The sequence below is a fragment of the Acanthopagrus latus genome, chromosome 20 (genome assembly GCF_904848185.1).
Source record: "Acanthopagrus latus isolate v.2019 chromosome 20, fAcaLat1.1, whole genome shotgun sequence".
In the NCBI taxonomy this organism is placed as follows: Eukaryota; Metazoa; Chordata; class Actinopteri; order Spariformes; family Sparidae; genus Acanthopagrus; species Acanthopagrus latus.
The window spans coordinates 7,221,416-7,246,736 of record NC_051058.1 but is presented as its reverse complement, the minus strand read 5'-3'; the positions used below and the strand labels follow the sequence as shown (position 1 = coordinate 7,246,736).

At 41.0% G+C, this 25,321-nt stretch overlaps 2 protein-coding genes and 1 long non-coding RNA gene across 3 annotated transcripts; 1 reads left to right on the top strand and 2 right to left on the bottom strand.

The window, feature by feature from the left end:
- Positions 1-311: 311 nt before the first annotated feature.
- Positions 312-12,030, bottom strand: cbx7b (chromobox homolog 7b). The gene is made up of 6 exons (XM_037081319.1): positions 11,631-12,030; positions 8,963-9,006; positions 8,411-8,476; positions 7,072-7,138; positions 6,492-6,852; positions 312-5,163 (listed from the first exon to the last, which is right to left on the bottom strand). The coding sequence occupies exons 1-6, from the start codon at positions 11,697-11,699 to the stop codon at positions 4,961-4,963; spliced, it is 810 nt and encodes a 269-aa protein (XP_036937214.1). The 5' UTR covers positions 11,700-12,030; the 3' UTR covers positions 312-4,960.
- LOC119009754 lies at positions 10,292-14,584 on the top strand. The gene is made up of 2 exons (XR_005071815.1): positions 10,292-10,948; positions 14,296-14,584. It is a non-coding gene; the product is annotated as an uncharacterized LOC119009754 (long non-coding RNA).
- josd1 (Josephin domain containing 1) lies at positions 13,574-22,601 on the bottom strand. Its single transcript, XM_037081320.1, has 5 exons — positions 22,390-22,601; positions 20,914-21,838; positions 20,689-20,817; positions 19,076-19,270; positions 13,574-16,309 (listed from the first exon to the last, which is right to left on the bottom strand). Exons 2-5 carry the CDS (start codon positions 21,282-21,284, stop codon positions 16,210-16,212), a joined length of 795 nt encoding a protein of 264 aa, XP_036937215.1. The 5' UTR covers positions 21,285-21,838; positions 22,390-22,601; the 3' UTR covers positions 13,574-16,209.
- Between the last annotated feature and the right edge of the window lie 2,720 nt (positions 22,602-25,321).

Below are 25,321 nucleotides of genomic sequence, written 5' to 3'. Positions count from 1 at the left end.
TGCCACCCCCATGGCCTTGGTTGAACACCAGGGTGCTGATGTGGAAACACGTTAGGCGACTCCTGCTCAGGCTTGTGAGAGCTGACCAATCAGAGTAGACAGGGCCTTTTGGGACTGGGGTCTGAAAGAGATGCATACTAAAAAGGACTGTGAAGACGGAGGGTGAATAGAGGTGCTGGAGTGATATACAGTCAGAGAAAAATAATGTGTTTTCTGAATGTTAAAGCATGAACCTGAAAATGAGCCTCACACGGGACCTTTAAGGTGAGAACTGCAGAACAGGAACAATAATGGAACAAAGTGGATTAAAATGATATTAAACATGAGCAACATTTATTTTAATGTTACCATAGAAATATTCTATACACAATGACACTTAATGGAGCGGAGCAGGTAATGTGCAGGTTTACATCACAATAAAGTGCAAGGTTCTTCGCTCAGTGGTGGACGAAAAGCAGCACAAGCAACCACATTAGGCGACGTCAAATCCAGGTGCTTGTTTTGTCATGTCAGTACATTTAAATATGGCATCAGCTCAGAGGTTATCACAAACTGTATAAAAACTATTCTGTTCAGTCATCTGCGCGACAAAAAACACAGGTGTCTTGAAACAATAAATATACATTCAGGTAAATGTAGAAAAATAACGACTTAAAAAATACATGTTTCTCCCTCCATCTTCCTCCCCTTTAAGGTCTGCTCACATTTCAAGTCTTCATAACATCAGTGGAGGAACAGTGCAGTCAGACATACAGAAGCCAAATAAGCTGAGACGGTATTCATGTTTACTCTGTGTGTGTGTGTGTGTGTGTGTGTGTGTGTGTGTGTGTGTGTGTGTGTGTGTGTGTGTGTAAAGGATAAAGAGAGGCATTAGCCGTACGGATGAAAATGATGCGACATCAGGCACTTCCATTCCCTGCGGCTTCACGTCACACAGAGACTGTTTTCGGAATCACGAGACGCTTACCCATCGCCCTCAGTGTGGGACAAACAACTTGAGGACCGACGGGACGCCACCGTGGGAGATTCCACCGACGTGACACATCACGCTCAGCTTCTGTGTCCACTGGGCAGGAAGCCAGCAGGGTTAGACAGATATACTGGACACGCTGGGTTCAGGGCTGAGCTTTTTATGCTTTAGATTGGTGACTTTGCAGTTTTATCCCTGAACACAGTTGCATGAAACAAGTCTGTAAAACCGATGGGAAATATTTTACTTTAAGTTTATGTGATCTCAAAATGCGCCATTATGAGTAAAATGGCTTTAATATAATTATTTAGAATAATTTATTATTATCATTTGTTTCTAATTGTCTGATTGATGGCGGTCATGTTGGTTAGTTTTTAGCCCATTAACTACAGATTGCATATACTGTATAAACCACTGCTGACCACTTTTTTAAACCATAATGACAGTTTTTCCGATCGACTTCCTACCTTCCAGGCAACAGCAGTTTATCTCTCATGTAGCTCGCACTGTTGTCACGAAGTTGCAGTTTTAGAAATTCCTATGCTTTCGGACTCAGATACTTATTTTAATATCTTTATCCACATTGATTTTTGTTTGCAAAATGACTGAATTCTGTTTTAATTTAATTTTATACAGCATTACAGCCATGCAGTTCATCTTTATGCCATAATGACATAGCTGGCAGACATATTCTCTTCTTGTTGGTGTATTCAAGTGTTTTTAGTAAGTCCACATCCAAGACACAGAGCAGTGGTTCCTGGCTGTTTCTGACTGCTACCCACCCCTTAGTGGACAGGCTCACATTTCTTCTGAACTGTCTCATAACAGCAGTCAGGCGCCCCTGCGAACACTCAGAGTTTAGCTTCCTGTCGTCATTCCATCAGTTCGTGCCAGTCATTAATAATCAGATCCAACCATAGTCGCCTTTCTTGAACGCAAGAATGCATTCAAGATTTCATCTGAAGCTAGTCTTTGAAGTCTTGAAGTCTTCTTGTCTGTATCATTTTGTGGAGACACAAAGAGGGCACAGACTGCTAACACTTCAGATAAACTTTGAAATGTATTTTTGGGCGATTTTGTCCGACCAGCGCTAAAATTGCCTCAGGAAGGGAAGTCTTCAGGGTCGTTATGTACAGAACCTACTACATTCATCCCATATAGAGATGCTGACCGTCCTGAGACAAAACTTCTAAATTCACATGATCCTCCTTTTGGTTTTAGTTTTGGTTCAGTTTTTCACATTATCATGTCACTATTACACAGCCTAACAAATAAATAAAGGAGACACACATTGTTAACTTGAATAAATAAGGAAGCCCTGAGAGAAAAGTAGGAAAAATATTCTGATGATGAAGGATCATTTTTCTGTCTGCTTGTTTTTGTCATTTTCATTTTGGCCACAAGAGGCAGCAGGGCACCACTGACCCCTGTTGTAAATAGGACTAAAATCATTTTTTTTTCTTCTAGGTGAGTTTTAATTTCTTCATGCACCCTAAACATGAGCTGTGTGTTACCAAGCAGTGTAACATTCCTGTCTTGTGTTCAGAATGCATGGAGGAATTCAAACTCACTGTGGAAAAAGGATCCCAAAGACTTTTCCTTCACCTGTTTTTATAGACGAGAAAATGTTTTTTTTTTAAAAGGGGCTTCCATTTATAGATTACAAGAAGGAACGCTGATTTTCCTGATTTGTGAAAGGTAGCTGGAAGGTAGGAAATCAATTAAACCGTTTTGGAGTTTTTTTTTTATAAAATAGACGTAAACTATTTGATTTACCCTGTTGGTCAAACTCTACAAAGAGGCTCCTGATGGACACACAAACCCTCGTGACGTTCAGTGAATACAGTGCAATTCCATGATACATTCTGTCACCAAGTCTCATCTAGTTTTTCACGTTATTTTGGTACAATACTCGGTCACCACTAGTATGGTGTGTTGGTATGATTTGGGATAAAGAGCAGGGCGGATGGAGGAAACTACACTGTGCGTGTTTGCATCGCTATAACTGTACTGGAGGAGAAAGGCATGCAGGCGGATCAAATCAGCTCTCGGAGGAGTTTGAAACGCATACAAGACTAAGCCACGTGTTGTACAGAAGTAACAGTCTATGTGTTCACAGGATACAGGTACATCACCGCATGTTAGTATGGGACTGACAGCAAAAACCCACCTCACTGTAGTAAGGAGTATGTACAATAGGTATGAGTCCAGTACTGATGGTTAATTTAGTGTGGAAGAGATGGAAACAGCGGCCATGTTTACATGCACAGAGAACTCATCGTCTACCTCTGATTTACATTACATGATATGAGGTCACCAAATGTAAATGTCATAAATCTGCTACTGTGCTACTTTATACTGCTGTACCACTATGTTCAAGAGGACTGTCCAAAGTATTTACTTTGCAAATGCAACCTAAAGCTGAACGAGCAGTCAATAAATCAATCTAACACTGGTTGCCAACATGGGTTTTAGCAATATACTGTTTTCAAGGTAAACTGGGGAAACGAAGTTAGTGATTATCCTACCGTGTTTATTTGCTTTCCTAAAGTATTGAATTATACTGTATTAATGTTACCAAAAATAAATAAATAAATAAAATTCAAGTTTATATCAAGTTTAGTGTCTGTCATGATAAATTGTGTTTAGGAATAAGAATCCTATAATAATACATTTTCGTCAACTGAAAAAATTCTAATTCTAAAATTTTAATTCTGTTAAAGTTGAAATATGTATGAATTTAGGTTTAAAAAATCAACTAAAATTTTAAACAAAATGTAAAGAAACAAGAGTTTTGACAGTATGCTACAAAAATATACTGTTTTGCAGAGATATCTATGAATTTAGCGTGCTAGCCAGTTCTCCCCGCCCTGCCCATTCTCATTACACCACTTTGAGCTCCAAGTCAAGATCACTAGTTGCACCGCTGACTGAGCTAACTAGCAGCTGAATCCGACAGGTGGCTGATTCGTACATGCTGAACCTTTAAGGATCACTGCAACTGTAAATGTTCTGAGACCATAAGAATCCCATGCTGTACCACTGCAACCCAACTTCCAACTACTTTCAGAATTCTTTAATTGTTGAAATTGTTCTGAACATTTTCCCTCGCTAACCGCTCTTCCGACCAAACATCACACTCGGTGGGTGTATTGCTAAAGAACGAAGTGCAGCGTCAAGAGCGATGTTGTTAAGAATCACGACACGTTTGACAAACTTTGAATAAACAAGCGAGCTAATCAGCTTGCAGTGCGGCAGCAATGGCAGAGGCAGTGAAACTCACTAGATGGGAGTGCAGACACGTTTGAAAAAAATGTTTGGTGCAACTCTCGACTAAGTTATACCCAGAGCCATGTAGAGAGAGGGTTACTGTAATCCCTCTCTGTCTATGCTGCTGGTTAAATGAAGGGTCTTTGGGTTTTGAACTGTTTGTGGTCGGACAAAAGAAGCAATTTTAAGACCCAATTTAGGTCTCGCTGAAAATATTTGACGTTTTACACACTGAACGATTAATCCGTTAATTGTGAAAATAACTGGCAGACGTAGCAATAATGAAAATAGTTGCAGCCCTAACGCAAACTCATTATGTTAGATTAAAGAGTGAATAATTATCATGTTTGAGGCCCATTCTGTTACTGCTTTAAAGGTCGCCTGCGGAGCTTTTCACTGCTGCTGGTTTCAACCTATTTCACCGACTTGAGTCGCAACCAGTTATAACTATTTAATAACCCTTTGACTCAAGGCAACTCAAGGTCACCTGTACCGAATGTGAACAGCTCAACCTAAATATAACACTGACTGGAGTTCAGCTATTCTCCACATGACTCTGTGCATGTAAACGACCTGCTGACTAGGCCGGAAGTAGCTGATGAGAGGAAGAGCAGAGCGAGAGGTAACAGAGAGGGACCATTCACACACAGCAATGACACCATTACCTTTAAACTCCCTCTCGCAGCACCCTCCCCACCAACCTACTCAGACTTATTTATTTTAGACCCCCCGGCCCCATTCTCTGAAGAAGCCTCTGGGCACTCTCGACTCTCGGAAAGTCACCGTGAGGGAGTTGAGGGTGACATCTGTGATGGTCACCTCCCCTGGACCGATGACGGGTCTCCAGGCATCATCGTCCGGCTTCTCTTCTCCAGTGACCTCGTCTGGTCTGATAGCGGAGCTCCACTCCTCTGTTCTCTGTCCTGAGTGAGACGGGAACACAGAGAGAGAAAGTTGGAAGGGGGGAAAGGTAGAGTTGCATTGCATTAAGCATATCACATGTACTGTTATTGAGTTAACCTCCCTGGACTGGCCTGAATAGATTATCTCTGCTCTGATAGATGTTATAAACTGACAAAGGCAGAGAGGAGGCAGGAACAGACAGCTCTGAGTGGTTCTGAGGTGACAGACGTGCCACAGTCTGCACACAACCTCAGTTTTTTTTTTGTTTTTTTTTTTACAAGGAAGTCTCAACTTTAAATCATTCGGAGTATCATGATTCCACAGTTTCCTGCTTTTATTTGACTTTTGATTTAAAGGTCACGATTTGATTTTGTAAAGTTTGAGCGCCGACTGCTTGTTAGCTGATCACATCTGGTTTTGTAAAGATCAAGGGACCAGTTTTGGCCATTTACATTTTCAAATTCTTGTTAAAGTTTCACACATTTTACAGCACCACCTTGACTTTATCCTGGTGGCTTTTTGCAGGTTAGGGTAACACAAGTTCAATCAAAGCTGCTGTTAGCATTAGTTTCTTATCAAAATAAGTGTTAAATAACTGTGTATTCAAAGAGAAATCACTATAGAGTGCTTAATAATAATAATCCATGTATCTCCTCCCCCTGCTCATGCAGTAAAAGACAAGGAACTTTCTGGTATCCCTACGCTCTTTGTCCAGTCAGCGCAGAGGACTCCATTAGGGAGGTCCGGTCTGCTATAGGAACATATACCACCAAACAGGCCAAGTGCCAAAAAACACTTACAGAAAAGACAGAGGCAAAGAGACCTGCCTAGAAAAAAAGGGAGGAGTTGTGCAAGTGTGGTGATTCAGACAGAGGGTTAATACAGTGCTGCAGCTGCTGTGTTTTTTCAAGCACTGAAACATGTAAATCGATTCTAGTAGTAACCCAAAATAAAATCATTATCCTGAAAATTGTCACAACATGTCTCCTTTAAATGCCTCATTCTTTTCATTCTCACAGTTATGGTGTCAAATGTTGAAGCCAAAAGATACATTTTGTTATAGAATGTGTAACTGTAAGTAGATCTTCGTAGAGACTCTACACTAACTGTTGCACTTCATTTATATTCGCACAAGTCTTTAAATACAGATTCTCTACTGAGTCTACATTTTGAACTCTACATAATTTGCTCTTTAATCAGCTCTTGATCGAGGAAGTTTTCATGTTTTTGGTTGCGTGCCCACTGACTAAAAAGACCGTATATGTCTACTAGAAGGTTCACAAAGAGTCAAGTAAACTGGGTCGTGATGCTGATTAGAGTCTACTGGCTGACCGACTGACACACTTACGATTTAAAATGCATCCGCTCTTCTCTGTTGTGTCCTTTACGGACTCCTCTTTCTCCTCCTCCTCCCTGTCCTCCTCATATTCAACATTGTCCTCCTCCTGCTCCTCCTCGTCCTCCTCTCCCCCAACCTCCCAGTCCTCTTGTGTGGGACTTGGAGGGTTTGAGTCTAGGCACTTGAACTGTGACCTCCTGGGTTTGCTTTTTTGATGTGCCAGTTGCGGTTGTGGGTCCTGCCTGCAGGCACTGTACGGCTGATCCTCGTCCTCAGAGACCAGAGAGCGTGTCAAGGAGAGTCGCAGGCGAGGCGGAGGCTTCTCAGGAGCTTTGTGAGCGCTGCGGAGGTCCATGGTGTAGACAGTATTCTGAGTAAATATCAAAGAGAGAACACTCAACAAGTAAAACTTGTATTAAGTGAAAAATCAATTATTTGACTGAAAAATCAAACTATTGGTTTAGAGCAACGTTGCTGGACAGGGGCAAACAAAGATAGTTGTATTACCAAACAAAAAATGATGTATAAATTCTGTAGATTAGAAAAAAACTTTACTCCTCAACTTTTTTAATTGAACACCAAACTTTACCTGCAGAAGAAGTCTTTTGGATTTGGATCCTTTTCTCCTGTGACCCAGAGCTCTGTCTCTCTGCTCTCTAAAAAGCCAAGCACACTGTTAAAAAACAGGCGGATGACAAAATGTCTCCTGTACACATGTTCTCTGACCATTTTAGGAGCTGTTATTACACTCAGTTTGACTCTTTTCTTTGTCCACTGGATTACAATTACACAAACATATCCCGTGTATTATCAACAAACATCTGTCCTCAAAAGGTAACATGTGGAGTGTTTGACCACTAGTAGCACTGTGAAGCTCTGTTTTGTTTGTCCTCACCCATATCAACACAATGATGACATTTCTGACTAAGGTTTTACATTATTACACTGTGGAAGTAACAAGATTAAAAACACCAGCAGGACTGCAAAGAAGAAAACCAATAGCAGGTAAACAAGTAAACAAAAAGGCATCATATTTCAAATACCTCACTGTAAACCAAATGTTTTACTTTCAATCTTTGTCCCCAAAGGACACATTTGGAAAGACAAGAGGCATCAATCATTAAAACAAAACAAGAAGAAAACAAGTTGAAAAAAGAGAGAGATAAAGGAGAAGCACACAGGGACCAACCAATGAAGACTCTGAACTGCCAAGTTAAAACGGTGGTTTTGTGAGTAACACTGAATGTAAATGAAAGCTTTGTTTATTAAAAAAAAAAAAAAAAAAAAAAAAAAAAACTCCACAGGGTGCCCTTAAAGCAAATCTGACTTGAGTGCACGCCTCCTTTCAAATTAATGGTATCGTTTAATACTCCAGAGAAAAACATCTGGTGCCAGTTGCTGTCAGTCCACCAGGGTAGGACTGTCACAATACTTTACTGTCTGAGTTTGATACAATACTACAATACCAGGTAAATACTGATCTTAGATACCACTGGGATATGACAGGGACAAATCTATCTAAAAATCTATTTTTGTGACAATACTACACCAGAGTACACAGTCTGTTCATTTAAAAAATAACATCCATATTAGAGGAATACTGTAGCTAAACCTCCCCTCTAAATATGGCCCTATGTGTGTCTGACCACCTTTGGAGTTAATAGGGAGGCAACATACTCCTTACAAATGCCTTTAAATATGGCTGTGGTGAGTCTTGGGATGTTTAGTTACAATCTGACACACATGCTGCTGCCAGCTGCAGAGGTCTTGGATCTGGGCCTTGGTGTGCTGCTCTTTATGATTAATATAATATAAGAAGAAAAGTGGTTTATTCTGCACATTCCTGCTCCACTATGTGTCAAACCCTCTGGGCTTTTCCTTGATCCAGGCAAGGGCTTTTCATCAAGGCAGTTTGAGTGGGGCCTTACTTCTCTTCATAGGCCTGCACCAAGCGTTGGTCCAGAATGTGTTCCTCGGGTTCCCATGTGCTGTACCTGCCAGACATACAAAAACACGCTGCACGTCACCGCCTTCAACCGGGGAATTAAATCAGTTTATTACCACACTGTTGTTTAAGATTTTCCATTTTAAAAAGGATTCTTGCTGGAAAAAAGTGTGTTGTCTGAAAAATGGACTCATCTACAGATTTATCTCCTTCATAGTATCTCTACGCCGAGTAAACACTCAGAGTGGGTAGTACCTTCTACACACTTAACCAATCATTTACTCTTTAATCACAAAATGCGCCAGACATGGGGGCGTTTCTGTTGCCAATAAGACCATTAAACTGAACAGAGTTTAGACACATAATCATGAAGTCATGAAAACCATTTTCCGTACTTTTCGGAGTCAATCTGTCAAATGGCTTCTCACATTAGCTCATCCAACAGCATTCCATGTCTTATGTCAGTGTGAACATGATGTACATTCACAGGCGATATATAATCCAGCCATCCTTCTGAGTGATTTTACATACTCACTTTGGAGGCCAACCTTTCCACTTCAACAGATACTCCACATTACCCTGTGGAGACATAAAGTTTCACAGCAGCATCAGCCGAGAGGTTAATGTCATAAATTATATCTACTGTAGCTTTTCACTGCCTTTTTATTACTACCTTAACCCATGTGGTGCATATTTGGCCCATCCACATCTATAAAAGGTTTTCTTGCTTGTCAACAATGATTGCTTCCTTAAGGTAATATTGAAAACCATCTTCTTACTTATTTAAACTCTACATTCCTTTATGCTCTTGCTGGTTATTTGTAGTTTATGTGTAGGAGGATGTTACCATGCCATCAGGCAATATCTATAATTAACAGATAATATAAAATGAGCAGTATGTCTTCCATACACCAGCCATGCTTCTCAGAGTTAGTCATCCTTCGGTGACATCATCCCATAATAATTCCAAGCCCTAAAACGTGTTCTCAGAGGGTGAAGTCACCACTTTTCCCGACTTCATTTGACTCACCCAGTTCCCCACACACAGTAAAAAACAACAAAAATGCATCTACTGTCTTTTGGGTGAGACTTAGGGCCTCAATTGACAGAGTTACATTGCACACTAGCACCTTTCTATTTTGTTAACTGCATATTTTGCCATATTGTTGTTGCATACACCTTGTGAATGTACTTAGTAAAAGCAGAATGTCAGTGTTATGCACTTTGTGCATACATTCTGTAAATTAGTGCTGTAATTTTATTTTGCTTAATCAGTTGCTTGAATATCAGCGACTCTGGTGATCACATTTAACATTTAACTCATTTCTCAAGCATAATGTATGTCATTTGCTGAAGACAAAGATTTTTGAGGATTTCTTCTCTCTCTTCATTAGTTTCTATCCAACTGCATTGCAAATATTTACAGAATTCCTAGAAAATCTGCAAAGAAAGTGAATGAATGCTTCCTTCCATCCATTCCCATTGCACGACGAAGTTGGTTCATTGAGATAAGCATAAGGTGGCGCCAATTCTCCAGTCATAAAGTGATTACACCAATGCAGACAAATAAGGTGCCACTGGCTGACAGGATTATGAGAAAACTTGCGTAAGAACTGAAAAATAATATTTTAAATTAGGCCCTGGACTGATGATTATACATTTAAATTGAAAAAGTCTAATTGTGATGGTTATTTTAGACTGAACTGCAAAACAACAGTGATATCAGATATCAATAACTTGTTATTTATAAAAAAAATAAAAATAAAAAAAATATGTTATGTTAATAATTTGTAAAGTAAAAGTATCAATAGTCATCTTTATGATATTGCTGTAATATTTGTACTGAGATATTTGGTTAAAAATATTGTGATATTTCATTCTGATGCCCAGTTCTAGCATTTACCACTGATACTCAAATACCACTGAGGAGATTTGAAAATATAACAATGCACAATATATTTATCAGACTGATACAATAATGGCCTGTTGATGGAAATTTTACATCAACTGTTCATATGTAACGGTGCAATTAAAGCTAATAATGAGAGCTGATAATAGGAAGCCAAATTGCCTTAATTGACTTAAAGCTGCTTTAAGTGTTGTTCTCACTTTAGCTAACTTCCTGCCCAATTTGCAGTTAGCGATCCGCTCTCTCCTCTGTACACCACCACACGAATATGATAATGACCATACAAAGCAGGAAACAGGAGGATCCTACTCGCTACGAGTTCACACACAGACAGGACTGCCTCTTTGTGGAGTTCTCTGTCCTGATTGGATAAAGTGGGCAGGGATACCAAAACATTTCTTTACCTTTTTGACAAATCAACGAAGGCAGGAGAGACATCCGTTACTGCCCAAACACTTTGAAATATAGAGCTATTAATACTTATTTCAATAAAAGTATATCACTTACAGCAGCTTTAACAGGCACTGCATCTACACACTCTGGCACAGGAGGTGGTAGTGAGCAACTTTGTAAACTTCGTTTGTGATCAACAGTATCAGCCATGAGAAGCAGGTAATTGAAAGAAAAATTCCATGTCATGCATCCCAACATCTTGTATTAGGGCAGAGCTGTCACAAACTACTTGGAAATCTCATTATTAAGGTGCTACTTGGGACTGAATGCTAATATGTGCTCCATTTTTATCTGTTCTTATAACTCATTATACTTCATAATTTGAGGCACTTTTCATCATGAAGTGTTGAATCAATGTTAAATAGTCTAGAGAGAAGCCTGTCATAACACGAGTAACCCTGGTGGGGGAACTAGTTGTAAACACAGGAGTTTCAGGGGGGGTGCTGCGCCACGGGGGAACCACAATTTCTAGCTGCGCACCTCTTTTGTCAACACCGTGTAGTAATTTACCCCCCAAATCCAATTAGCAGGCAAACAGGCCCAAAACGAACATCACCCCGTGTCCTCCTCCAGCTTATTTAACCAAACACCTGACATGCTAAACTGCGTTGTAATGACAACACTCTCCACGCTACATTAAAGGGACGTCCTCCTCTAACCCGCCCCCTTCTACACAGCCTGCAATTAGATAACCAGATTAGCCGCGCAATTCTGCTCATTTAATCTCTCAAGCTTTCATTAGCATCTAAAGTAGCATCCTTTAAAAAAATGCGTCCCCCTCGCATGTCCCGCGGCTAAACTAGCTGGCTGACACACTGGGGTTAAAACGTGCAGGGGTTACCTTTCTAACTCTTTTCTTGACGATTGATTCAACAGCGAACACTTGCTCCCCGATCGCTGACAGCTCCATCCCTGTGCACGCGGCCGCCGCTCGGCTCTTTAACTGTCAAAGTAACGTCTTTCGTTCCAAACTGAGCTAACGTGGACTGCTGGTGTCAGCGTGCTGCTCTCGGCTCCTCTCCCGCTTCTCCCTCAGCCGCCTTGTTTCCCTGACATGTTAAGGGGGTCCCCACTAACCGGGGGAGACTTCCTCCTACTGGATCTTTCCGAGTGCCCAGTGACTTTACAAAATCTGCGACACATCTGCACACCGCTTCGCGCGCGCCCGTCTGCCGGAGCGCGCGCCCACTTAAAATGAGTCCGCGCGCGCCGTCAGCTGCCTCATCATCCTCATCATTCAACCAGTGTATGGACCCACAGCATCCACAACACCGCCCGCTGGAGTCACGCTACCATGTAAAACGCTCTGGCAGTGGCACTCAGGGTCGCACTGAACTAAAAGTAGAGACTAATAATTGTACATTTTACCTTAAAAGTACCTTCTTTTATGCCAGTTTCATCCTGTTTTACTTTTGTCTATATGTGGCGGACCCTGCCACCTTTCTAGCTTCAAACTATGTTCTGGGGATCTTATTTTCCTTTGAGAGTAGCTTGTTTATTCACTTATGGGAATATTTCTGACATGGTATCTTTATCTCATTAACATTGTAAATGTCATTATTACTATCACACTGCCCCTTTAAGCAGGGGAGAGCAGGGACAATTAGAACGTTTTTTGTTTCTGTCATTGCTCCTAAAATGTTGGGATAAAATTCTACGTAGGTAACTTGTATCTGTGTAACTTGTTATATAAATACCAAGGGTCACTATAAACTCATTAAAATCGGTTTAAAACAATCTAATATTCCAGTTAAACTTGCAGAAATTAAATGGCTTAAACAGGTTTTGGATTTGAGTTACAGTTTTACCTGAATGAAAGGGTGGTATGAAAAGTTAAGACTGCTTATGATTTGAAGTTGAAGTTGAACTAGACACTGAATATTTTGAAAGCATGAAGAATAGGCTCTTTGTCAGAACTGAACCCCGCTCACCAGATTACAAAGCAAAACATTTAACCATTGGACTATGCCACAAAATAGATCATAATAAAAGGTCTGTATGTCTAGAGGACCTAGAAAACAGTTTTATATCTAAGAATGAATTTTGGTAGAAAAACAGAGACATTATTATGTTAGTTTTGCAGAGAGGTATCATCATGATTCGAGCAATCTGACATGTTACTGTTACTGCAACATACTGTTGCATGTGTGAAAAAAACAGAACTCTAGTTGTTGGTAGCAGAGCGCTTAGCTACTTTATACAAACAGTTTGTAGTTAATCCAGTAGTTCCCAAACTAGAATGTATAGCACAAAATAAAAAAAGCAAATATGTACAGTGCCAGAGAAAATGTACTTAAAGGGAAATGCCACCAATATTACATATGAAGTGTATTTACAGGACTTGGGGAGCACTATAGCAAATGTTAGCAAAAGTAGTATAAAGCCTTTTGTGGCTCGAAGACAGCTGTGTGTAACCAGATGAACAGCCTTCAATGACGTCACTCTGGCTTAACTGCATTGTGGGTAGAGTCCCAGGTAGCTCTGGCTCTGCTATCAGTTTTGATTGCTTCTTTTTAAACAATCCATAATGAATTATAGACATGCAATTATCAAATTCCTGTCCCTACATTACCCACAATGCAACTGAGTGACATCACTGGAGGCATTTTTTAGATTACATGCAACTTCCTCTAGAGCCACAAAAGGCTTTAAATGATGTTTGCACATATGCATATTACTAGTAAGGTGTGAAACTAGTGAAGTTACCCTTTACTTAAGCAAAGAAGAGAGGACAATGACTTTTTCCAAGCAAATAATGACCCATTTAAAAACACCCACACTGTGTCTTATACATAAAGTGCCATTATAAGCATTTTATTTCTATGCAAAAAAATACAAAAACAAAACAAAATACAGTGACAATCAGTTTAAGGGCTGAACGATTGTCATGGCAAAAAAATCAAACGTTGAATGCAGCTGTGAGATGCTAGCCACGATGTGATTGGGTATCTCAGCAAAATGAATGACAAGCTCTCTGATGTTTGATTCAGGTTCACTTAGATATGACATTAAAGGTCTACGGACTGGGCTGGAATCAAAGAGTATCATCCCAAAGTAAGACATGAACCATTGGAAAAACATGTGATCTAGTCTTTATAAAATCATACCATTTCAAATAACCGTAAATAAAGCATAGAGCCCTTGGCTGCAAAAGTGAAAACATCACATTGGATGAGCTTCAGCCGTTTTCCCTCTAGATTTTTACGATAACTTGATGCTTTGGAATAAATCTCCTGAAATGATGTCAAACTGCACAGCCCCTCTTAATCTTTTAGAGCAACAAATATTTTTTTATGTAAACAAGTTAAGGCCAATATTGTCGTTGACAATTGTCTCAGACAATACACGTACAGTATAACAGTTTCTCTTACGCAAATAGATTTGAAAGCTACAAACTCTCTCAAAAGGCTCATTTCACAATTATCAACCAAACACACATCTGACTAGACGCGTGCTCACAACCTGTCAACTTTCTCTTTTCTTTTTCTACATTATACTCTACTCAGGCACACTGCACTCCATCTGACAACTTCCCACAAAACCCCTCCACAAGACTGAAGCATCGCACATTAGAGACCACTGCTGACTGTTTATGACGTGGTGGGACAAGCTGTGACATCCTCTCAGAGCTGTTTGGCAGGTTTGACAAGAGATGTTGAGGAAGAAGAAGAAGAGGAAGAAGAGGAACCCTGCATCAGCTGAGCTCCTGTGCTACAGAGGGCTGCTATAGGGGTGACCCTGTGGACCAGAGTGGAGCCAAAGGGGGAAAAAAAAAATAAAAATCTACCAATGAATCATAAGTATCTTCCCTTATTTTGTCATCTGTCTGTGTGGTGTCATTTGACCACTGTGCAAGAAATGATTGTGGCTCTAATTAAGCAGAAGTGGGTTCTATTGATGAGTAACGATAAAAAAAAATGATCTCTTATATTGATTATCGCTCGAAGATCACTTACTCCCTTGTTCTGGAGCTTTTGACTTCAGCTGCTTAAGTTTACTCAGTTGCCACACAACTCTATACTGAAATGTAGGGCTGCAACTCAAGGTTATCTTTATAATCTCTACCTTATTTGGTCAGCAAAATAATAATTAAAAAATCTGCATCAAATTTTAACAAAATTAATGTAAATTTAATTCAATCTAAATTGCTCGATTTTAGTCTGATTGTCAGTGCGAAACCCAAAGATATTCAGTTTACTATTATAAATGAATGTGGTTTAAACATTTAAAAGATTACCTCTAATGCAACTAATTAATTGTCCTTGTTTTGCCGGTAAGGAACGAGTGACTCAGTCAAAAGCTCCTGAACGAGTCTGTGAGTAGAAGGGCTTTTTTCCACGGCCAAAATGTTAACTGCCATGCTGTATTCTTTGCACAAAGTATGGCCAATTTCTATTTCTGTCACTTAGATTTAGGGAAAGCTTGATTGTATCTATGATTTAAACATGTTTTCTTATCACTCTATTTTCATAAACATTAAACCATGTTACAGTTAAATTCTAGTGAAAGATGATCATCGTTTCAACTGCGTTTTTTCCTTGATTACAACAACTCTCCATTACATTTGAATGTGAATAATTAAAACAAACTGGAAGAATGAAGCATTTACTTCTTCCTTGAAAGGAAATTGAGGCAAACCTCCACTAGAGGGAGTGCTTGCCTGGGTGTTGCATTGCTTTGTTGCATATAAAACTGTTGTGTCAGCACAGGCTCTGTACAGTATAGGCTCAGACTGTGCCAGGAGTGTTTGGGAGGTGGATGAAATATGAATTTGGCAAGGTGATAAATCACCGATTTTGACATGTGATATGAAAAAAGGGACAGGGAGGAGCAGGAGGAGGAGTTAGGTCTAGTGACACTGAGGCAAAGGAAGGGCACGCTTTGGTGAAAGTGAAGGATGGAGGATACGGACAGAGACAGTTTCACGACATGAAGGGAAGGACAGGAACACGAAGACACATCATCGAACATCATGACTGAAGCAGGGAGGATCACTGAGGGAGACCGGCAGATCAACACAGCATTTTTCATTACGCCTGATCTCCCATGACTTTGGAAACTTCAACAGTAAAAAGAAAAAAAAAACAATAAACAGATCAAAACTGACACTGAAAAATAGTCCATATATATAAAAACACAGGAATAGCTGAAACAGAAGAGTGACTTTCTATAAGTCTTAACTGTGTTGTGAGTAAAGGACTGTGATTCATTGATTCTCCCTGTAAGTGTTTGCCTCCTTCATCGCTTTGCGTCTTAATTGAGTCCAGCAATGTTTGTGTAAACAAAACCCAAAAAAGGGAAAAAATACATCTGCAAGTGTGCATCCATGTGATTGGCTGTGCACGCGTCTGCGTCCTCTCCTCTTCATTCTGTGATTGGCCCGTTGGCCCTGGTGGAGCTGTGGTCAGCTGCTGGAACCCTTAGCCATCAGAACGCCATGTTTGGTGTGCCTCCACTTCCTCTGAGACGACCAATAGGAGTTCACAGTTCTTCCCTCGCAGCTGCTGGCGTAGAAACTTCCTGTGGTGAGTTGAAAAACACAGTTATAATGATGAAATGCAGGATGAGCAAATCTTTTTTTGCCAATTTATATAAAGAAAGAAAGCGAACCCGACAATATAAAAGGTAGACCTGCTTAAAGTTGCAAGTTCAACATCTGGGTACTGAGTGGCAGCAAAGACAAATTAACACAGTATTAGTTTCTAAAGTTGTTATGCTCAAAGTGTTAACACATCTGGTCATGTTGGCTACCTAATAATTGTAACACCAATATTTAGTCTCCTTTTTGCTCCTGTTTTGATCTCCAGCAACTCCAGATGGGAATATCTCACTCATTAGCTGTTTAATACTCCACTGTGTTCACATGTTATTTGCTTGTATGCAATAGGTTTGTAAAAGCTTTCCGCCAGAGCCACATTGCTTGCGTGAGCAGCCCGTGATGGCTGTGTCGCTCAACTACAGCAGCCTCCACACCTCAGCACCATATGTGTAAATCCCAGAGGAGACAGGGGACATGATTCCAGGGAAAAATATGATTTGTCACCCCTAATATACCACTGTAAACACAACTAAGTCCTCTCAATACATGAAATGGAACTTCTTCAAGTCTCAAAAGTTTGTAACGCCCCCCGTGTGCCTCACAATGGTTGGATCCACTTCCCCCCACCAACTTTCCACTGCCCACTCTCACAATCTGACAGTCTGTCATTAGTGGCTGACCTCTTCTAAAGATTTGTTAGGCATTTCTTTACCACTACCACTCATTGCAATCAATCATGTTTACAGCTGTCACCAATCTTCATTTTCGTTGCATTGAAATAAAAGTCACACTGGCTGAAATTTGCTAGCTAGCTAGAGTAACATCATCTGGTATTTGCAAGCTGTTTGAATTTAAGCCAGTCAGAGGGCAGCAATCAAACATAATGTTCCTTATCTGAGAGGCTGACAGGGTGTTTGTTAGCAGAGTTACATCACTGCTTTCAGTGTCTTCCTTAAGAATTTCTCTTAAGGAAAATCTCATGTCACTGTCCCCTCCAAAGTTGACATCCGATTTTCACCCCTGGTCAACACAGTCATAGTCGCTGCTGCGAAAGTGCTGCTACTAGCCACATCCTTCCTCCTGCATGGGGTTTGCCTTTGATGATGAACAATATTGATAATGACTAATTTTCCTGCTGCTGGAAAAAGGTTACACAGGAGTGGAATTTGAAGGGCAAAAGTCGCAAACAATGAGCTAAAGAAATGCAAAAAAACTCCACTGAGCTGACTATACATGACTATACATAGTCATTTGATATAATATTTTTATAAAAAATATATTTTTGGATATACAATCTTTTAAAAATGGATTATTGCTACTTTAAAAGGCATCATTTGACATTTAAGGAAATTCACTCAATCTTTTTGTTGCCAAGAGTTAGATAAGAAGACTGATACCTCTTCATATCTGTAAACTAAATATGAAGTTACTGCCAGCAGCTGATTTGCTTAGCTTGGCATGTTTTTATATAAAATGTGTATTTCCTCAAACCAAGGCTATTTCTGATTCTGGATTTTCAGAATTGACTCATAGTTGACACTTCAGACGAATGCCTTTGGCATATGTATTTGTCATGTGTTTGTGATTACTTCATTCATGCAGATACTTTCATGTTCATGTTTATAAAGAATAAAAATTCTTACTAATGTAGTTTCTGCAATGATGAGATGTAAACCATGAACATGATATCAACTGTTTTCATGTGTAATGTGATCTGGCCTGTTTGTCTATTTTAGTCACTGTTTATCTATTTTTATGTTGTTATTACATGTATTTGGAGAGACCAAGACACATTTCCACACACAATACAGATGTATTCTGTTCCATTCCTTACACCTTACTAACAAATATGAAAAATGCATGATTCACTCCTCTGCTGACTTGGTGTCAGTTGAGCACACCCATCCCACACTCAACTCTCCTGTTTGACTTGTAAGACCCACGCTTTTTACACTTTTGTTCATCATCTGTGATGTGAAACTATCAGATTTCCAGTCAGAGAAGTCACCCCTCTCTACTTCCACCACTGTTAAGTTTTCTTCTGCGTCATTCTGTGTACAACAAGGTATCTATCAAAAAGAAGAGCTGTGATGAAAATGACTAAATGCGAGTTGACTCGCGGCCTTCTCAACTGTTGACACCTTCTCAACAACAACTTTGTAAAGGCATGCACCAAGGTTTTTAGAAAACATAGCTGTTTGAAATGACAACTATAACAACAACAAAATTACCCTAATGTTGACATGCAGGCAACTATAACGAATTTGCCCATCATCATAATAGCTATGTCTATCGTATCTAACAAAAGGGGCCACATTATTTTGTGACCCGTTCTCCTCTTCTGTGTTATCAGAGCAGCGATGATTTGTGCTGCTGTTTTACTCTACTGCACATTCAACACTTCCTGCTGCTGCTTCACAGTAAAAGCCTTGAATGTGTTAACAACTAAAAGGCCGTTTTACAGCTGTAGAAAGTGTTGATTAAGCTTAGTATCAAACAATCAAGTTTCATAGCAGTTTAGCTGATACTGTCATTATAAATAAATTTTACCCTGGTCCAGTCTGAACAGACCAATACAATAGATAAAAGATCACCATCACCACCCTGCAGCTAAAAGGGGTAAAATCTGGTGTTTCCACACTGATAAATCTATAACTATTCCAAATCCCATAACCCTGGTTGACATAACATTTCTGACCACTGCTGTCGCAGCACACATCACATGTGTTTAAACACGTCACTCTCACCTGAGCTCATCCGGGTTGCCGATGGGTTGCGGGCTACGCAGCTTGGAGTCCAAGTTGTAGTAGACCCCTCCCACCTCTCTGACTCCTATCCAGTGCTGGCGTTTGAGCGGCAGCCGGAGAGGCCCCCAGCGCAGGTTGGATGGCACATTCAGAATGAAGCCGGTCACGTTGGACAACTCAATGCTGCCTACATCCCTAGAGGAGGGAAGACAACAGACAAGACATCAACAGAGTAATCATATCCGTAAGGTTTCATACACTTAGAATGTTAACTTCACCAGGTGGCATCATAGGTGGCAAAAAACAAGCCTTTTTAGTGGAACGTAACTATGAGAGTCCAAGTTTCCCCAAAGGATTACATTGCAACCATTAAAGCTGGTTTCCCAGCTGCTAGCTAAGGTGATCTACTGGCCTGATTCCAGGACCTTTGGTAAGCATGAATAATTAACACACCAAAACATGTAAATATAAGGCCTGGGTTTAAGGATACTGGAAGATGACCTGAACTGAAACCTTAAATGTTGAAACCAAGATCGTTATCATAAGTGGAAAGAGTCTTTATTTACATGTTCTCATATTGATATTTTTTCTTCTAAAGAAATACAACAGTATGTAGTAGTTAATTTTGGCTGTTAGAGTCTCCGGTAAGTATGACTCACATGCACTGACAAGAAGAGTGATGTTAACACCAATGTTCACTGGAGAATGTGACTAAATGTAACGTGAATAAAACTTTACCACGCCCATGAACATTTCTGCCTGGTGGTGGTGTTGACACTGAAGGCAACAATTCCCATGATCCCATGCTACTTCCTACTTTTGTTTCTGACTGAGAGCCCCCTTAAGCAGCAGAAATTTCATACTGTGCATTAAAGTGGCAATCTGTACATTTTGTGTTTTAAAAACACGACCCTCCTATATATTTACAATGACAAAAATGTAAGCGTGGTAATCACATGCTGTAGGTCGAACAACCACTGCTGCGTCAATCAGCAACAGAGAACACTATTGTTGTTTTTGTCACTAGATCAGGGGTCAGCTTTGATTTAGTTCCTGTTCTGGTCAAGACAGAGAAACAGGAATATGGCTTTTCTGATAACATTAACGTTTCACTGATAAAGCAAGTATGTGGCAGTTTGTTGTCGTCAACAGTCATGTAAGCCCGTTAATGAGAAAAACAGAAATGCTGATAAAACTGTCTCGCAGACTCTGTCAACCAATGGAAGTGCTGAATAGTCAAAGAGATCATTCAAGGCGCTGCTGATTATGTAGCTTAGGTGCAGATCAGGACACAGGGAGCCTCTTCACAACATCTCCTTCATGTTTACACTCTATGATTGAAGTGGATACTGCTATACTGCAGATGTCACAGCTGGCAATGGTTGTTTGACTTTTCTCCCTGTCACCACGTGTATTCACTGAAAATAAACATCCGTTTGATCCTCACAGTGATGGTTTATGAACACACCAATGACAAGATATTAAGATATTCAGCAGCTGTTGTAATAATTTATCTAAACTAGGGTGAAATTTTTTTCAAAAATTAATAAAAGCGTTACTGTGCAACAGTAGTAACAAGAGAAATTTAAGTTTGCAGCATCAGCCTTACATACCTTCTTTTATCCCACCAAACTGCCTCAAACCCTCGGGTCTGCAAGGCTGCCATAATGACATTTACATCATAGTTCCCATTTCCCAGCATGCTCTTCTTGTGAGGTGTCACCAGAGTGCTGGGAGAAAGCCTGCAACAAGTTGTGGAGAGACAACAACAGATTATCCCCAACATTTCATGACCACAAGGTAATTATTAACATAGACTGATACACCAGCTTCCCCACCTCTGGTATATCTCCTGCAGGGTGTCCCTACTGAAGGCCGTCCCGTCCTGGAAGACGTTATTGAGCGCGTGCAGGGCGCACAGCTCCCTCCGCTGCTTCTCATGATAAATGGCCGGAGGTGTCAGAGAGGCTTGGGGAGGCAGTGGGGGGGTGAGGGAGGAAGAGGAGGATGAGAGATCCTGCTGCTGCTGCTGCTGCTGAGAGTCCGTGGGATCCCTGGACCTCCTTTCCTCCACTCCCACTGCCACCACCTCCCCTCCTCCACCGCCACCTTTCTGCTTGCTGACCTTCCAGCGCATGCAGCCCAGCTCTTGCAGGCCGCCTCGCCCCTTCCCCTTCCACTCACCGGCTGGATACGGAGCGCTCCCCATCCCTTCAACACCACCTCCACCGCCGCCGCCGCCGGCACCACCTCCTTCGGCTCCACCACTACCTCCACAACTACTTCCTTCAGAACGCTACATCAGCATCATGACAACCACTTCCATGGCAACCTCTCAGAGAAGAGAGGAGGCTTGTGGCTCTCGATGCGCGAGAGGAGGGGGTTGCAAGGTGAATAAGACCTATGGCTGTTTCGCTTTAAAGGAGAGATGTGACGAAAGGTCAGCAGGAGGGCGTGGGTGAAAAAAACAAAACAAAACAAAAAACGGAACTTGAAATCTTAAGCAGATACTCCAGATGCTCCCAAATGAAAGATCACTCCTCCAACAACACTGGAGCGGTGTCATCAATCAAACTGCCACTGCTGTCTTTGCATTTCCACTTCCTCCATCATCTGTGAGCGCCCGCTGACAGCTCTTTCCATCCAGTCACACAGCCTATAGCTTTGCAGTTCTTTCCATCCCCAGGCTGCTGACCATGAAGCGTCACTTCCACTGTAACACACCAGAGAGGGGATCTGATGCTGAGCAGTGCCTGAAAACACCTAAAAGAGAGAAAGTCTCATTTAAAATTAACAATCATGGGCCCAGATTCCCAACAGAAGTTAGCAGAGCCCGAAATGACCTCTGATAACTGCTGTTTTTCTTAATCTGAACAGCAGCCAGACACCTTAAACAACACTTTATTACAATGCTCATGCTGTTGTTGGTAATGATAGATAGCTGAGATCATATTAGAAGCCGATCCAACCTCCCCTTGGTCAGCAGACTCTAAAAATGAGCAGAAGGTAAACATTTCCAGCAGCTTGGATTGGAGAGAGGAAGCAGGCTGTTGTTAAGTAAGCTAGCGACATATGACAACAACAGCCCCGCACACAACAACACGCACACATTAGAGAGCTTACAGTCCACTCGGGAGACACGGCCAATGTTATACTCTGACACCACGCACGTACAGATGCATTTAATCCGTGGTAGTGGCAGATATTCGGCGTTAATCTCCTGGCTGCTCTACGTGACTGCTGTCTATCAGCGAACACAAGCACGGCGCTTCCTTCACGTCTTCTAACTTCGTTTTCTCCCTCCGAGCACTTACCTGGCCGCTTCCCGACGGCGGTGTCGCAGCCGGGCTGTCATAAACCGGTCCGAAAACTCAGTCTACTCTCCGCTGCTTTTGCCCAAACACTGTTCGGTCCTTTGTCTTTGCCAGTTTTCCCCTTGCTACAGCGCTCTCTTTCTCTCTGTCTATGGTCTGTCTCTCTCTCCGTCCGTGCACACGCGGACATGCGCAGTGGCGTCTGCCTGGCTCCATATTGCTGTCACCGCCTGCGTCAGTAGACAGTGGAGACAGTCCCTCCCCTGAGACTGCGAAACCCTATATGTCCAACCGTATTCTTCCTGGACAAGTCGAAAATACACAAGTAAAAGTTTAAAACAATGCTGCTCTGCATCCCGTCTGCAGCAGTCATCTACAAGTAGTTAAGAAAAAAACCAACAACAAAAAACTTTTTGATGAGTTTTAATCTTGAATGTATTAACACAATGAACTGGTTTTTTTTTCTGAGTACTGAATGCTTCAAGTGTCTATAACCAGTATCTTACAGGTCAATGATGGATCACATGACTGAGAAGCCACAGGTTATCATATCCCGACTGTGTAGTTTCACTGAGATTTGTGGAGCTTTTTAGCCTCTTTTAGCACATTGTTTTGGTTTTTACTTGCTTTGCAGCTAAAGAGCCTTGTATTTTTCAGATGTCGTTTTAAAACTGACCCCCATGCTGACATCAAGAAACAACTGGCGACGCAGGCCGACTAGTTAGTTGCCTGTGTGTAGGTCAAAAAAGCTGCAGGTGAACACACCACAAAGACTACATCTGACGACGAACTAACTAACTCATAAAGCCACATCCTACTGAAAATATGTCTGATAGCAAATGGCAAATGGCACTGGCAAAGAGATGGAGGCAAAAACATAATGAGGAACACCTCTAAATGGGTGAGATCACGGACACTAATGCAAAAGGCTCGAAAGCTTTCCTTTTGTTTTGTTTTTTTCACCTCTCCTCTTGTGCACTGATTCACTTAACTGAGCAGTCAGTCAGAGCGATTTATCCAACTGACATGCTTCACATCCACTGTACTGATGTGTGCCATTGGTGCTGGACACAAAAACAAAAACTAGGGCCACAGAGACTCACCGACAGCCCCAACATTGGCATTGACTGACTGCTGACCATCAGCCTGGTGTGTCAGGGCCCACAGGTTTACACAAGAGTCGAGCTGTTGCAGGAGGACGGCGGAGAAAACCTGAGTGAGAAGTTTGAGGGAGTTTTGGAGCTGACTTAAAGGAAATGCAAGGCAAATATTTATTTCTAAAATCATGGCTGATTCACTGATTTTGTCAATCGTAATGAGGCAACAACTGGAACAAATCATCTTGCGAGATTTCAGGGCGAGACTTGTGTTTTTGTCACGTAAAAAACTGTCTCGAAGACTCTGTCAACGGATGGAAGTGCTGACTAGTCAAAGACATCATTCAGGGTGCTGCTGATTATGTGGCTGTGGTGCAGATGAGGACACAGGGAGCCTCTTCACAACATCTCCCTCATGTTTACATTGAAGTGGATTCTGCCATTCTGCAGATGTCACCGCTGACAATGGCTGTTTTTTTTCCCTTCACCACATGTATTCACAAAAAATAAACATCTGTTTTGTCCTTGTATTGATCATTTAGCGAAGCAGCAATGACAATGCATCATGATATTCAGCAGCTGTTACGTAATAATTGATCTAAACTAACTTTTTTGACCTGACAAAGGGTCTTATTATTAGTAAAAAGGTGTACATCGCCATTGGAATTGTCTCTGTAATGTTGTTAGACACTTTGAATAACAGCCTTAGCCTGTCAGTGGCATAAGGGAGTACTTTTATTTGATGTCATTTTGAGGGTTGGAGTTTCCCCAAAGGATTACATGGCAGTTACTGTAATCGAGTCTCAGCGGCCGGATAAAGCAAAACCTTTGGAACGTATAAATAATATAAAGACAAAAATGTTAAAGATAGGGCCCAGGTTAAAAAATACCAGAATTTCCCTTTAAAGCAGAGTGACCCCACATGAATGTTATCGACTGTGTCTGCTGGATGTATAAATAGGCCACAATGTAAGGAATAAAGTATGAATATTAATTTATTTGTGTATTTACAACAAGCTGAATTGCCTCCAAGTCATCTGACCAGATATCAAAATGTACCAATGTTCAACTTAAAGATTTTCAGTCTGTCAAATCTCCTTTTTTTGATGGTATCTGGGGCAGATATCTCCTCAGCTATAGCCACTGAATGTATTTGCATTCTTTCACTGCATCTTTATATAGTGGCCTCATTTGGACTGACTCTGCATTTCTTGTGCAGAATTCAGATGGCATACAATGCACAGGGGATCCACAGGAAACAATGGATTCATGTCCTCAAGAGCTGCTTCCAGGATATACTTAACATAATGATGACATTGTTGATGGTCTCCTCTTGTTAAGACAATGTGACACAATGAATCACTTCAGCCCGTGGTTTCTTTAGCAACGCTGCAAAAACTTAAAGGACTTGTTCCTCTTCTGTTGATTTTTTTTTAAATTGTAGCTTGAAACGACACACTTTTTCAGTGACTCCTTTGCAATCACCACCAAATAAACCAGACCTGACTTTAAAGCTGCATTTAGTAATTCTTGACCACAAGGGGGCGAAACAAACACGACTCCGAGCTTTGCGAGTTATTGTGGCCCACATGTTAGCGAAGAGCAGACACAAGAACATATTGTCATCCATTTGATGTGGTGATTGTTTCCATCTGAGGAATATTACTCAATTTATTTTTAGCTACTCTGTGGTCTGCCAGCCCCTCTGAATGTGAGCTAAAAGTGGCTAAAAAGCCGCAAATATTTGCACGTCCATTCGGCAACAACAAGTGACCATTTTGAATCAGAGGAGTCACTTGATACTGCGGTCAGTAGCCTCAAATTTAATAAGCTTA

What these genes read in the sequence shown, in the direction of transcription:
- josd1 (XM_037081320.1), bottom strand. Translation starts at nt 21,284, where the DNA reads ATGGGGAGCGCTCCGTATCCAGCCGGTGAGTGGAAGGGGAAGGGGCGA. An exon ending in CTGCAGGAGATATACCAGAG is followed by an intron (nt 20,818 to 20,913) that starts GTGGGGAAGCTG and finishes AACTTGTTGCAG; the next exon opens with GCTTTCTCCCAGCACTCTGG. An exon ending in GGCAACCCGGATGAGCTCAG is followed by an intron (nt 16,310 to 19,075) that starts GTGAGAGTGACG and finishes AACTCACCACAG; the next exon opens with GAAGTTTCTACGCCAGCAGC.
- cbx7b (XM_037081319.1), bottom strand. Translation starts at nt 11,699, where the DNA reads ATGGAGCTGTCAGCGATCGGGGAGCAAGTGTTCGCTGTTGAATCAATC. An exon ending in CCAAAAGACTTCTTCTGCAG is followed by an intron (nt 6,853 to 7,071) that starts GTAAAGTTTGGT and finishes ATATTTACTCAG; the next exon opens with AATACTGTCTACACCATGGA. An exon ending in GAGCGGATGCATTTTAAATC is followed by an intron (nt 5,164 to 6,491) that starts GTAAGTGTGTCA and finishes CGTCTCACTCAG; the next exon opens with GACAGAGAACAGAGGAGTGG.